The 14,767-nt window shown below is 40.1% G+C and overlaps 1 protein-coding gene across 3 annotated transcripts in view; it reads left to right on the plus strand.

The window, feature by feature from the left end:
* The window catches only part of LOC137597156 (homeobox-containing protein 1-like), a 22,533-nt gene continuing 7,766 nt past the window's right edge, over nt 1-14,767 (plus strand). Inside the window, exons 1-8 of one of the 3 annotated variants that reach the window (XM_068318129.1) lie at nt 1-190; nt 6,601-7,104; nt 8,018-8,103; nt 8,219-8,329; nt 11,355-11,511; nt 11,624-11,706; nt 13,646-13,741; nt 14,237-14,331. In XM_068318129.1, coding sequence (XP_068174230.1) covers nt 6,602-7,104; nt 8,018-8,103; nt 8,219-8,329; nt 11,355-11,511; nt 11,624-11,706; nt 13,646-13,741; nt 14,237-14,331 — 1,131 coding nt within the window. In that variant the 5' untranslated portion in view covers nt 1-190; nt 6,601. The remainder of the gene's footprint in view (nt 191-6,600; nt 7,105-8,017; nt 8,104-8,218; nt 8,330-11,354; nt 11,512-11,623; nt 11,707-13,645; nt 13,742-14,236; nt 14,332-14,767) is intronic. The other 2 variants (XM_068318137.1, XM_068318144.1) reach the window with 2 other exon arrangements.

Genomic DNA, 14,767 nt, shown 5'->3' on the forward strand with positions numbered 1-14,767 from the left:
CTTGCGTCGTTGTGTCAACATGGCGTCTGTCTACCGGACAAAAGGCGAATCTGTCTGACGGAGGATTGAAACCCAATTACAGGGGAGACATTTTGGGAAAACTGTCAGTGTCTGTGTGTCGGGGTGGCCCAAGGCAATAGATATATGGTTAAAAAAACGTCTGTGGAGGCTCTTCGTCTGGAATATTAAGGTAAGTTCATTCCCGCCGCTCCAACTAGTGCTGTCTTCAGACGGTCCTGCTAGCCCGATGCATTTTCTTGTCTCTGTACGGGGAAGTGAAAACTCCTTCACCAATTCGAGTGTGCTGCGGCGTTTTACTTGGCGGTGAAGATTCACACCAACCTAAACTGATACTAATGTTCTGGTATCGATATCCCACTCAGTCAGCCTCTGAAGCGCCATGAATCTGGATCACCGAGAAACACTTGGTAAAAGACAAGGACAACTTTTCCCGTTGGTCAGTTCCTCTCCAGCGCTGTGCAGCCAGTGTGTGCTCCAGTCCGCGTCAAAGGGCGAGCATGGAGTAAAATGTTCTGTTATGTGGTGGTCATGATTAGTTTGTGAGATGTGTCCCGAACCGGGGGGGTTGTTCATTCGAAAACCCTTTAAAAAAAAGACTTCATCTATCGGGCATGTTGAATTGAACCACAAGCGGAGCAAAATTAAATTCCATTACGTCTTCATGTTGTTACCGACTAAAAACTGCATGTGTTGACATTTGACACCACGACACCGTTGTCTGAGGCATCTCTATGTGTGTGTGTGTGTGTGTGTGTGTGTGTGTGTGTGTGTGTGTGTGTGTGTGTGTGTGTGAGTGTGTGTGTGTGTGTGTGTGTGTGTGTTCCATTTTGTGTTTAAAAGTTGTCCCGTGGGCATGCAATGACTTTTATGTGGTGGGTCACGTCTCAACCAGCCCACACACGTGGTTTCCATGCTGGACACTGGTTTTTCAAGAGGATCGATGCGGGTTATCTTCAACAGGTTGGACAGACATAAATAACACAGCTAAAGTGAACACCTGGTTCGGTGTGTGTTGTTGTTTGACTGAGATGTAACAGGCATCACTTATTTTTTCAATTTTAAAATTTATCTTGTATTTATACACGGTAGGTTTTGTCATGATTCTTGACATTTGGTGACTGATTTGTGTAATACACAGTAATACACATGAAGGCTGGAACCCTGTGATGAACTGTTGACTTGTCCGGAGTGTTCGCAGCTTCTGGTCCAGTGTGGGCCAGGGTCATCTCCAGTAGCAATGGAAAACAGATTGGGGAGATAATGACATTTGGAAGAATGCCACTGCTGGGGCAACATAACGGGTGATGCTTGTTTGGCATGCTGTATAATAACACGAAAAACCAGTGATTAAAAAGTATTTTACTCTTTAATTCAGGCAACAAATAAAATATAAAACAATCAATTAAAGTACAGTAATCTAATTAAAAAATAACACGTAACAATTGGAAAAATAAGTAATTATGAACAGTAACGTAAGAGTAGCAGCTAAAGGAAATCATTATATATTAAAGGCCAAACTGTAAACACAAGATATTAGAGTCAGTTAAATAGCCAGCGATAAAATTTCTCATCAAGAAAGTTGTGGGGGATTTGGGGCCCAAACAGAAAAAGTTGGGTTTCCCTTGGTTCTAGTCAACAATGTGTAATTACCCAGAATCATATTCACTGTCACCCATTCATTATCTCAGATTCTGGTTGGTCACTGCTACAACAGCACCCTCAAATGCCCGTATATGACAAATCAATTGTAAAACATCCAATGCATGATGGACTCCAAACCTGACAACAGTGTGCCGGTGTTCGGCAGTCAGCTCTGTATTAATACACTGTAATACACCGTATTACACTGTAATACACTGTATTACAGTGTGTTAACAGCTGTCCTATGAATGCTAGAAGTTCTGCCAATCAAAGAGGAGCGTTACTGCTCAGCAGATAACAGCAGCTGTTATCAATGCTGATTTTGGACACAAATTACTGTTGGTATTACGAATTCATTTGGTATCGTCTCATTGTTTTTTTATCATCTGTTGATTTAAGATAATCATTGAAAATTAGCAAGGAGCAAATGACACAAACCAACCATACAAATGAGTGTAAATTTGAACCCCTTGTTTATGTATTACATTGTTCTACTCTTTTAGGTCTTCTAGGTCTCTGCTATACAAAAAGGTCAGAGGTCAGGTCAGGATTAGCTACAGAGCTTGCAGCCACACAGTGTCTGTCTGAAGACTGCGTAGTCAGGATTATGTGAGTTTGAAACAGTTACCTCTACAGCCAAAGTTTGTCATGGTTGTGACCTAGTGATTGTACACACATGTGGCCTGCTGCTGTCAACAGTGCCATTTAGTGCTATTTGAATTCCCATCCATCTGCATTTTGTTGCACAAATAGTCCAGCCATTCTACGCACATAATCCCGCACACAATCTTTTTCTTTGCACTGCTGATTTGCTATTAAGCCAACTAAAGCTAAAACATGGCACCCCCCCCCCCCACACACAAGCCTAACGATGGCATCCTGTCAGCCCAAAACCACTGTAAGGCTGTCTGGGATCGAAGTCCGTTGTGCTCCAGATGACGTCCTGTTGTTTTAGAATGTATAGGCCAGTAATGGATGGAATGGTTGCAGCCGATGTGTTGGTCGGTCAGAGCCTGTTTCTGATTAGCAGCAGGTGTACATGTCACTCCAGATTTCACAAATTTCCCCACTGTGGGATAATAAAGGTCTATTATTATTATTATTATTATAGATTCTAGGTGACTACAAATGTTTGACTGGAGGGCCCCCACAGTCTGTTGTCCTTCTTTCTGTGTAATGGTGGTATATATGATGGAATGTGAGATTCACTGCCAATAGCACTGCCCCAGCTTACTCCAGCTGTTGAGTTGCAGATGAAATTTTATTCCAAATCATGCCTTTTCTATAGTGTTGGTTAGTTTAACACAGGAGTAGTCATTTGGAATTTGTTGAATAAAGGCGTGTTGGCTCTGGTTTTGGACCAAAAACTGTTCAGAAAAAGTTAGTCAAATTTCACCAAACCTTTTATGTTGAGAGTGGTTACGAAACCTGCTTTATGTGGACCAAAGTCCAACTTTAAAACAGAGGGCTTCAATTCCAGAAAAAAAAATGTTGTTAGATCCTTTGATTGTAATTTTTTTCTATGAAAATAAAATAAAAACAGATAAAGATTAATAAAGAAATTACTCGAACCGAATCTGTCAGGATAGTTGCAGAAGGATCCATTTTATACATCGAGTTGTACCGCACTGAAATATGTTTCTATAAGTAATTAGTTTCCAAAACGCTATTTCTCATCAGTCATTGTGAAATGAAAACGTATTATTATTATTGATTTACTTTAAAGAGTGTGACTCATGTTTTGCGGCAGTAAGAGAAAGCTTGGAGCTTAGCTGCTCAAAATGTAAATTCTTTTTGGCTGTTTTCCTAAGACACACACACACACACACACATACTGATGAATACACACTCCCCCTCCTCCTCTATAGACGTGTTGACACGTCTGCTGACTCTGATTCTCTACTGTGGCCTGTTTCTCTTCTTGGTGTCAGAAAGAAAAGCATTGAGACAGATAGGTTAGCTAATTTCTCCATTTATCTTCCTCTCTTCTCCTATTTTCATTCCCTGTTTGGTCTATTCGCTGTTATTATGATGTTCTTTTTGGAAATGAAAAAAATATGTGGTTTATCAAAACTCAAATTTAGATGTAAAACAGCTATTTCACCATTTAAGTCACCTGGACTGTATTAATTCTCTGAAAACATGAGATTCGTGACTGTATTCGGTTTACATTATATGTATGTTGGTGCTGTAGATATCCTCTATAATAAAAGCCTTACTCGCTGTGGAGGAATGCACTTCATATCTGGAGAGCAGCTGCTGAGCTCTGATGACTTACTGTGTGTTTGTGTGACTGTGTTTGTGTGACTGTGTGTTTGTGAGTGTGTGTACTGTAAATCTGCAGGAAGCAGAGAGATGTGACAGTTCCTCCATTTTGTTCTGTGATTGTCTCATTTGTGTTTTTCTTTGTGAAGCTCAGTGGGAGAGAACTTGTCTAAAACGAGATGAAATGCGTCTGTAAATCACAAGTAGAAATGTGAATGTACGTTACACCCGACCCCATTTTTGAAACCATTTATGGCTGGTTCTTTTTGCAAAAAACCTATTTAACATATTTGCATTCTTTTATTGCCTTTCTGCGATGTATAGAATAGTTCTCGTTGTTGGAGTTCATCTCTCCTGAGTGACATTTAAATTGTGCGCTCACAAGCAACGGATTTACAGAAACAATGCAGGCATAGTGTGATGTGGCTGATAATCATCTTGAACTGAATAGCGCTTGTATTTGATGTTTCCTGTCAGAATAAGACAGGTGTATCTTGAGGTTTAAGAAACATGTGCACTGCGATGCTGATGGTGGATTTTCACTGTTTTTATTTATGTTTTTTGTCTTCTTGTGATTTGTTACAGTTGTTCTAGCTAGTCTTTTGTAGCTGTTGACCAGTATAATATTGACAATTCTACAGGATGTAAAATTGCCTCCTGGTCAAACGTACTGAATTTTCAGTAGGATCATCATTCCAGTAAAGAATTTTGCATCGCCTGAAATAGCTGGTTTGGGCCCACTTTCTTGAACGTGTTCAAATTTTGACTTTTTTAGGAATGTCACATTTATCACCCAACCATCTGAAGGATTATTTAAATATTTTATTTGAACATTTGATGTTTTTCTATCACTCTTACATGACTTACCTGGTTCCACTTATTCTGCTGTGAATGGGGAATGGATTCAGACTTTAGAAACACTGACCACTAATTTATTATTTGTAAGTTCTATTTTATATACAGGTATACCTCACCCTACACCATTTATTGGTTCCAGGAGACACAACATAAGTAAAAAAACGGCGTATGTTTAATTAACTTAAACCAAAAACCATTACCAGTTCTGTGTTGTAGTTTATTAATACATTTTAATAATACATAGTTAATACAAATTTATTTTAAGCTTATAAACTAATGTTTTATTTTTAATATCCAGTTCTTCTGTGCTCGCCACTGCTGTTCATAACAAAAAAACGGACTGACTTTTTTCATTTTTTTTGTACTGTTTTCACAAATTATCTCTGGCTAAGCCACCATGCTTATGTGAATGACGTGCTGATGTGCTTACTGGTAATCAAAATTCTGACACGCTCTTTTTTATTTCCATTAGGTTCCTCACTTAATGCTTCCAGGCAGAAACCTCACCTGAAAACATTGGTTTCTACATACAACACATTATTTAATACAATACAGGTACAGGTTGTTTCAAGTCCTTCTCAATTATGCTGATTTTAAAAAAAATTAATGTAAAAATAATAAGGTTCACATCAATTCACTTGACTTAAAGTCTGTTCGCCACAAATACTGCACCTTTAAAATCACCACAAAACCATTAAAACCACATAATACCATGTTGCAGTTAATAAGAATAAAAGCACTTAATCATATTTAACGTACATCTAAGGACACTTAGGTCATGTTGGCCAACAGTGACAAGTGCACCCAGTGTGCAGCAGCCTGACCAATTCTCAATCTGACCTCACAATTTTGTTGTATAATTGTATAATGATAATAAAGATGATAAAGACAATAAAGTCATCAAATGACAATAAATACCCATGCCTAACAAACTAGGCCTGTTTGTTTATTTATTATTTATATATTTTTAATTTCTATGCCTACTTATGATTTTCTATTTGTATATTCTTGACGGGTTATTTATTACTCTTTCTATTTGATGTTGGTACTACTTTGTATGTGCTGGTTTTTTCTGTGTTATGTGTAGTCACTGTGCTGCGTGTGACGGAGATGTTAATTTCCCTGACGGACCTCCTTAAGGCATCAATAAAATTATACTCTCTAAAGCTTCTTCTTCTTCGTCTTCAAATGCATATTACAGTAGTTTACAGTAAGATTTTGCTCCTGTGTGAGCAAAATACTATGTTCTTTGTGAAAGTTTGTTGTTACTTGTATTAGTCATGGATCATTTAGTAACCATTGTTGTACCCCGTGTTAATTGTCACAGCTGGTTGATACGATATATGATGCCCTCTAAATTCTCTACTTTCACTTTAGTTAGGCACCTTATTTAGTCAAAAGAAATTTTCCACAACACTCCTTGTAATTTAATACTTGAGGAGAAGAAGACATTTCAAGGAACTCTCAACCAGACGGGCACCGCTGCCACTATTTTTACTTGTCTTTGCTTTATCATCCATGATGAAAGGTACGAAGCTTGATGTCCTGAGATGCTCACACAAACAAGAATAAGATTGGGAGTTGAGTGTTAGAAATGCACATACTGCTTGGTGGGGGTTGGGGCAGAACTTATTGGATTGACCTGTACTTGTGTCAGGTGATCATGTACAGAAGTACCAGATTACCTTGGCACCTTGGAAAATATGAGTTAAATACAACAGTCTGAAATATACCTGTGCAATGAAGAGGAGGTAAATGTGCTGAGTGTCATCTTACCATTTTACTTGTTCATTAATGTTGTGACATTTTCCTCAGGATGTTCCAGCAGTGTGAGGAGCCTCGTTTCACCATCGAGCAGATTGACCTCCTCCAGAGGTTAAGGAAGACTGGGATCTCTCAGGTGGAGGTTGTCCATGCCCTGGACACCCTTGACCATCTTGACCACAAACATGGACAGAAACTGATTCAGAAATCTTCCTACATGCCCCCTTCATCATCCTTGACCTCTTCTAACACCATCGCTGCCTCTTCCTTTATGATTTCTACTGCAACTCAGACAAGTTTCCCTGACACCCAACTCTCATTGTCACCTAACAACAACTTTGACACCACTTCCCCACCCTTACCAATTCCAATAGCCTCTCCTGTAACCATAGCCTCGGTAGCTCAGAATGGTCTCATCGCTGTCACCAATGGGAAACTTTCTCCTCCTCGATTTCCTCTTGGTGTGGTCAGTGGCAGCGTGGTGGCACCAGGTTACGGGTTTGACACAAGTGAAGAAGACATTGATGTTGATGAGAAGGTGGAGGACTTGATGAGGTAAGACCAGATAAGACTTGTATTTACTTGAACTTATACCAAGGAAAATCGGAGCATGTTTATAGGCATGGGTTTTTTTTTGATAGTTGATTGAGACCTTTACAAAACGTTCTACGCAAAAGCGAAGGGATAGTAACTCCACCATGCTAAAGAGAGAGAAATTCTTCTTGCATATGCATAGGCCTGAAATATCTACACAAAGACCATGGACATAAAAATCCGGACATAGTGGAGTGATGGACAGCCACTTGGGATCAGTTGGGAATTGTGTCTTGGTGGGTGTGAACTGGTATCTCTAGCTACCTGTTCACACTCCATGCTTTTGAACATGCTGGATTTGAACCGGCCACCCTCTTTTTCCCACAAGAAGTCCCTACGGACCCAAAGAATGTGATAAAAAAAAATCTGAAACTATCCAATATCTTCATGGGAATGAGGGCAATTTCTATAATTTATTTTCTATTAAAGTATAGTTTTTAAACCTACTAGCAATGTATGCATTTGATTGCTGCACCATAGAGCTGTTGTTCATGCAGGTAGCCTGATCATCAACAAAACCTGCCCTGTAGCAAACACTGCTTCTGAATATAATGCAAGGATTACTGCCTAGACACACTCACACTGTATACAAACATACAACAATGCCACCTTGGTAGTCTGTAATCAGTTGGCAGCAATCAGAGTGGTATTGATTTGAGGGTGTGTGAAAATCAAAGCAGGAAGAGAGCTGTGAATGATGCAGCAGGACCTGGATTGCAGGACATCTTCAGCTTCAACAATACCGCAATCGCTTATGCAAGTGAAAGGCAGCCGCTTCATATGCAGTAGTAGCTACCTTGTGAAGTCAGACTATTTCAGATGTGAACAATATTGTACTGTATGGTTAACAATAGATTCTCTGCTCTACTTGTAGGAGGGAAAGCGCTGTGATCAAAGAGGAGATTAAGTCCTTTCTGGCAAATAGGAGGATCTCCCAGGCTGTGGTTGCTCAGGTAACTGGTGAGTATCATCTCTGTTCTCTGCTTGGTTCAAGTCCAGTGAATCACCACTGGAAAGAGTTGTCATACCAGCGAGCATCCAGTTTACTTATTTCACTCCTTTCCTCCTCTTCCAGGGATCAGCCAGAGTCGGATCTCTCACTGGCTCCTGCAGCAGGGATCAGATCTCAGCGAGCAGAAGAAACGAGCCTTCTTCCGCTGGTATCAGCTGGAGAAAACCAACCCAGGTCACAGTCCTTCACCATCAGAGCCTTTTGTTTTAAAATAGATATTTTTTCAAAAATCAGTACTAATGAGCAATAATACAAGCAGTCATTACATTGAGTATCATCATCATGCTGCATCCCTAATAATAAATTGGTCAAATTTACACGCCGAATGTGCTATTTCAAAGCTCAGTTCACACCAATTAAGATGAGGTAGTTGGCATCCAAATTCTAATCATAAACTAGTTAATTCCTGCCTTTTTTCAGTTTCATTTGACTCGAGGTGTGAGCAGCTATGAAACTTTCTGGGTTGAGATGCCAAGACATTGCATTTTGGACAATATGTGGTTGCTCTCCTTTGCTGCCCTATGTGTTTGTGGAGTGGTCGCTTGCTTATCTCTATACACCTGTTTACAGTGCAATCATAGTATGGCACAGCCTCCTACAACTATATTTGGCCATTTAAAGACAAAAATGCCCAAATATTAATGTTCAGATCAGGATTCCAAGGTATAGCAGAAAACACAGTATCTCTTTATAATCCTTCCAGATTGGGAGCTGTGATTCACCGATTCATTGTGAACCAACTTTCATCTGGACTCTCAGTGAGTCAAAGTACAAAGGCCCTAAATTGGGATGACTCTTACTGTAGAGACCATGACTCTCATTGCATCTACGGTTCTCTTACACCAAATTCATTTTGAAGTTTGTTCAAACACAAAAACTCGCTGCATATTAACAATATGCTGATGTTTGACAAACAGTTCTGAAAGAACATGTATTTTCCTCACAATATGGTTATCAACCATTTTCATATATCCAGGGCAACCTGTTTTTCTGTAACAAGTCCTTGGCTTCAATGCATGACTGGCAGTGTCGTTTTAACTGTTTCTCAACATTGAGCAATATCAGGTTATTCATACCTATGGAAAGAACTACCTATCTGTTGATAAGTAGCTCTTATCTTAGAATTTGCAATACAAAATCAGTATATGAATTGGACATTGTCAGCAGCCCGTCCAGATTGACAGCTCGAATGTATTGGTGCAGAATAATAAGAATTATTTATCTCAGTGTGTGGTTGTGAAATAAGCTGAAAAATAAAACCATAGCATATATTCACTTCTAAGGTAATCTTAAACTGTCATGGCTTAAACTATACGTTCCATTTGGTTCAATCAGGGCTTTGAACCAGGTCATGGAACGAAAACGAAACCGAAAACTTTATATTCTTTAATGTTCCGGAACAGAATCGGAACAGAAAATAATTGTTAACCGGTTAATACTGGGGTTTTTTTCGTTCTTGAAAAAAATATTTGACCTCATGTTTCACTTCCTGTCATTCACTGGACGCGGGATGAGAGCAGAGGGAAGTAGCGGCTATCAGCAGCAGTTAAGAAAAGGGAAGTCTCCCAGTCACCATTTAATCATAACAGGTAAACACTGCAGTATGTCAATCTAAAAATGTATGATTTAGACATTAACTCATTGGCTGCAGTGATTTTCAGAGCAGTGTGTTCCCGCACTGTCAGCGCTTTGTAGCAATATTGAGCTATGGAAGAAGCACAATGAAGATCTGTTGTTCAGCAATAAATGACATGGTGGAAGTTATTCTTGTCTTAATTCATGTAGTGTCTAAGAACGAGGCATAAGCCTTAACTACAGTGAAATAACGTTCATAGAGCATTGGTGTAGTGCTGTGGTACTGTTTAATAGGCTAGGGACATCTATAATTATAGTCTATAGTATATAAACTACTTGCTTTAGTTGTCAATTTAAAAGACCAACAGAACCCTCCAGAGCAAGCATAAGCGACGGTGGCGGGGAAATACTCCCTCATTGAGGAAGAAACTCGAGGCAGGACCCAGGCTCTGGACGGTGGTCATCCGCCTTGACCAGTTGGGTGAAAAATAAATAAGATGGGGGATTATGATGGGCAAGGGACAGAGAGAGAGAGAGAGAGAGGGAGTGTGTGTGTAGCAGATAGGCCAGATTGAAATTCCAGTCCCATGTTGTGCTGTTGTTGCTGAAGTGGGGCCGGGATTTCCAGGTCTTTGGACTTCCTGTTGTCCATGCTTGTTACCCACCTGTCGAGCAGAAGCACAAAGACGGTAGCAGTATCTTGCAAATTGAGTAGAAACTATGTTATTTCAAATTGTAGGTTCTATCGAAGAGGAGTGTTTTTAGTCTACTCTTGACTAAGCTAAGGATGTCAGCCCCCTGGACCGAGGACGGGAGATCCGTCCAGAGTAGAGGAGCCAAATAGCTAAAGCTCCTGCCTCCTGTTCTACTAAAGACCTGCAGGTTATCAGAAATCCTGCATCCTCAGATCGAAAAGCCCTGGGAGGGTGATATACTTCAATGAGATCTTCAATGTAAGAAAGTGCCTTACAGTGAAGAGCTTTATATGTGATCATGAGGATTTTGAATTTTATTCTAAATTTAATCAGGAGCCAATGTCAGGATTCTAGGACAGGAGAGACGTGATCTGTCCTCCCAGTTCCAGTCAGTATTCGAGCAGCTGCATTCTGAGCTAATTGAAGGTAGCTGGTCATGACGTCACACAATGATGTCAATGTTCAATCACAGTAAATAGGTCAGTAGGTCAAAGCTGTAAAATAAATTAAGGTCAGGATGTCGTATGTGAATCTTGACAAAATCCTGCTGATAAACTGTAAACCCATCAAATGCGCATAATGCAGTCCTATGGGGGCACAAGCCAGTGTCAACTTGTAGGCCGGTCCCAAGCCCAGATAAATGCAGATGGTTGTGGCATGAAGGGCATCCAACATAAAACTTTGCCAAAAAATATGAGCGTTCATCTAAAGAATTCTGTACAGATCTGACGTGGCCCGAGTTGACAATGTCCACCACCAGCGTCGACGGATATTCTAATGCAGCAAGGAATGCTCAGATCTCTTCATAGGAGTCACAGAGCTGAGGAAATATGTGAAAAATCACACTAAAATCTCACTCCATTGAGATTCATCTTTCATTCATCCACTGAGCAGATGTGATAAAAGCCGTTTCTTGTTTGGTACCTCAGGCGCTACCCTGGCTATGCGAGCTGCTCCATTGGCTCTAGATGACATGATTGACTGGCAACAACACCCACCTCAATTTGGCTCCTCTACCGCTGGTTTCCGTCTGCGGCGAGGAAGCAGATTCACCTGGAGGAAGGAGTGTTTAGCTGTTATGGAGAGGTGAGGAAAAGAACGAGGAGCTATCAAAAAGATATTGAAAAGGAGGAGGTGTGGAATGGCAGAAAATTTAACTAAAAATGATATTTAGTTGACTTTGTGTGTTTCTGTGCAGCTACTTCAGTGATAACCAGTATCCCGATGAGGCCAAGAGAGAGGAGATCGCTACCGCCTGCAATGCTGTCATTCAGAAACCAGGTAGTTTAAAACATGAATGAATGACTAAGTGAGTTGAGAACGGTTCATTGTCACATAACCGATGTGTGGCCACATTCTTCAAAAGTAACTGGTTCAGTGAAGAGATCATACTGAGAGACTGTTGACGACTAATAATATCGACTTTATATACTGGTTCACCAAGTCCACCTTTTAAGACTCGATTGCCATCCATTGCCTTTTACCTTCTATAGCAGGATGGAGTGAATACATCTTGTTTTATTTTTTCATCCTACCATGAACATGCTGAGGAAGGGAATGTGAGAATTGAGTTCTGATAGCGGCTATCAGCAGCAGTTAAGAAAAGGGAGGTCTCCCAGTCACAATTTAATCATAACAGGTAAACACTGCAGTATGTCAATCTTAAAAATGTATGATTTAGACATTAAGTCATTGGCTGCAGTCATTTTCAGTGCAGTGTGTTCCTGTACTGCCAGCACTTTGTAGCAATGTTGAGCTATGGGAGAAGCACAATGAAGATCTGTTGTTCAGCAATAAATGACATGGTGGAAGTTATTCTTGTCTTATTTCATGTAGTGTCTAAGAAGGAGGCATAAGTCTTAACTACAGTGAAATAACTCATAAAGCAGAGGTGTAGTGCTGTGGTACTGTTTACTGTAGGGTAGGGATATGTCTATAATTATAGTTTATAGTATATAAACTAATTGTTTTGATTGCCAATTTAAAAGTCCTTAAGTAACTGTATTTTGCGCACTATTCGGCTCATTATATAAAGAGGCACAGTCTAAATAACAGAGTTTATTTCTGTACTTCCACAGAACACACGGCGCACTTTATTGTTCGGTGCATACTTGTTAACGGAAGCAAAAAGGTGACTGTGGTTGAACTGTATTGTACTACGTATTTAAAATATAAAAAATACACCGACATTATTTTTAAATGTGTGTTTATTTCTGTATTTTTTGATAAATCTGTGCTAAATCCTTCAAAGTCCTCATCTTCAGTCTGCATTGAATAGCTCGGTATCACTATCGCTGACCGTCTGGTTTCTGGGTGGATCCTAGTAAAGATGCTGGCTTTTGCGAAACATCGGACAAAAGTTGAAGCAGACACGTTAGTCCAGGATCCATAATCCACACACTTATTGTGGAGTAACTCGCTCGCTGCCTCCCAGTCCTCGTAAACGTGTGTTCACTGTCTCTCATCCATCGCTCCCATTATACCGTGTACCGCTAGCTACCGGATGTGTGCCGGACGTAGCCTCGCGGGATGTTCTCTAATTGGTCCATCGCTGCCGGCATACGTAGTGACGTAATACGTCCTATGTCGGCGGACAATGGCCGATTTGGCGAATCGCTGACTAAAATCACAGAAAAACATTTTCACAGATTTTGGAACTCAGTGTACACCTTAGACACTTCATGTTAAAAGGAGCAGCGTTGATTTTTGAGAAGTTTTAAGGCTTTTAAGCGCGTTTTATGGTGCGCAAATTACGGCACCTACATATTTATAATTACATTATATTTATTATATTAACCGGTTCAGGAACTATATCTTTTGTTCTAACCGGTTCAGGAACGTCGGTTCATGGGTGGAACGCAAAACCCGAAACGTTATAATTTCATTTTATCTATTTTTTTATTTTATGTAAAAAAACAACAACAAAAAACACTTGCTGTGATATGAGCTTAAGTGGCACAGCCTAAATCCACTGAGGATTCTGAGAATCATAATTGAAAAAATTATATCAAAGCAGTATTTTAGATTTGAGCTTTGTCATAAACTAAATCATCTTATCATCTAGTCAAAAGAAGAACTTGGGGTGACTTTAAAGATACTTTTCAAACGGTGAAATTAAATAGGTTTGAGTGATGTATTAAAATGATCCCAGAATGAGAAGGTGAAGATGACAGTGAAGATGGTGATGATGCTGAGCATATCTGTGATTTATGTGTTGTAGGAAAGAAGCTGTCTGATCTGGAGCGAGTAACTTCTCTGAAAGTCTACAACTGGTTTGCCAACCGCCGCAAAGACATAAAGAGACGCGCTAACATTGGTAATATCTACCTGTATGTGTTTGTGGTAGTAGGAGTGAATTTTGTTCATGGTACTCATGATATAACTGAGGCTAATGAATCAATGAATTGTGTCATTTATGTCTGTTAAATGAAAATGGTTCATCCAAATATGAAAATTATGTCATTATCTCATTGACCCATGCTGGTGGAAAGTTGAGTGATGATTGGTAGTTCACAAAATATTTCTGGAACCTCACAGGATACTGGTATATAGTATTCTGTAAAACAGCTGACGAAAATGGAGATTAGTCTGAAAATGTGCTGGTGTAGTAGAAGTCTCTAAAAACGCAAAAATCATTTAAGTTAGTATGAGAGACATGGACACTTGTTGACCAGCTGGTTGGTCTTTGCTTTCTGTAAGCCTCATTTTGCAGTTTTATATTTTCAGTAGCGTTCAGCTAGCTTGGTGTCACTGCTTCTGAGTGTGTTGTTGTATGGGTTGGTATGTTATGATGACGTTTGTGTTTTTGAAGAAGCAGCCATCTTGGAGAGCCATGGCATCGAGGTTCAGAGTCCTGGAGGTCAGTCCAACAGCGATGAGATCGATGGCAATGACTTCCCCGACCAGGTAAATCAGTCTTGGAGAGCAGATGACGCCTCAGGGCAGAAGCTTGTTCCAGGCTTATATATGTGACTGCATAAGCTTCAGAGTGCAGCCATGCGAGAAATTGAACTTTTGTTTCTTGGAGTGTGTCACTGGAAAACTGGAACGTAGCCACCCCTCTGTGTTGTTGGCACACATCGTACCACATTATTTGTTTACAGCTTTGGTCCTGGAAATGTGTGTTTAACTCCATATCATCTCTTTTACGGATGATGATGTCTGTCTCCACTGGAGCATAACAGCACACATTGAGTGTTTTCAACTGGGGTGCACTTTTGCTCCAGTTGAGCCACTCGTTTGCGATCTCGTACTTGTGACCATGTTTCTGCTCTGACGTGTCCTCAGAACGCTGAGCTTATCATAAACCTGCACAGCTAAAGGTGGCTGTTTGCCCAGAGTT

Source organism: Antennarius striatus, chromosome 1 (genome assembly GCF_040054535.1).
Source record: "Antennarius striatus isolate MH-2024 chromosome 1, ASM4005453v1, whole genome shotgun sequence".
In the NCBI taxonomy this organism is placed as follows: domain Eukaryota; kingdom Metazoa; phylum Chordata; class Actinopteri; order Lophiiformes; family Antennariidae; genus Antennarius; species Antennarius striatus.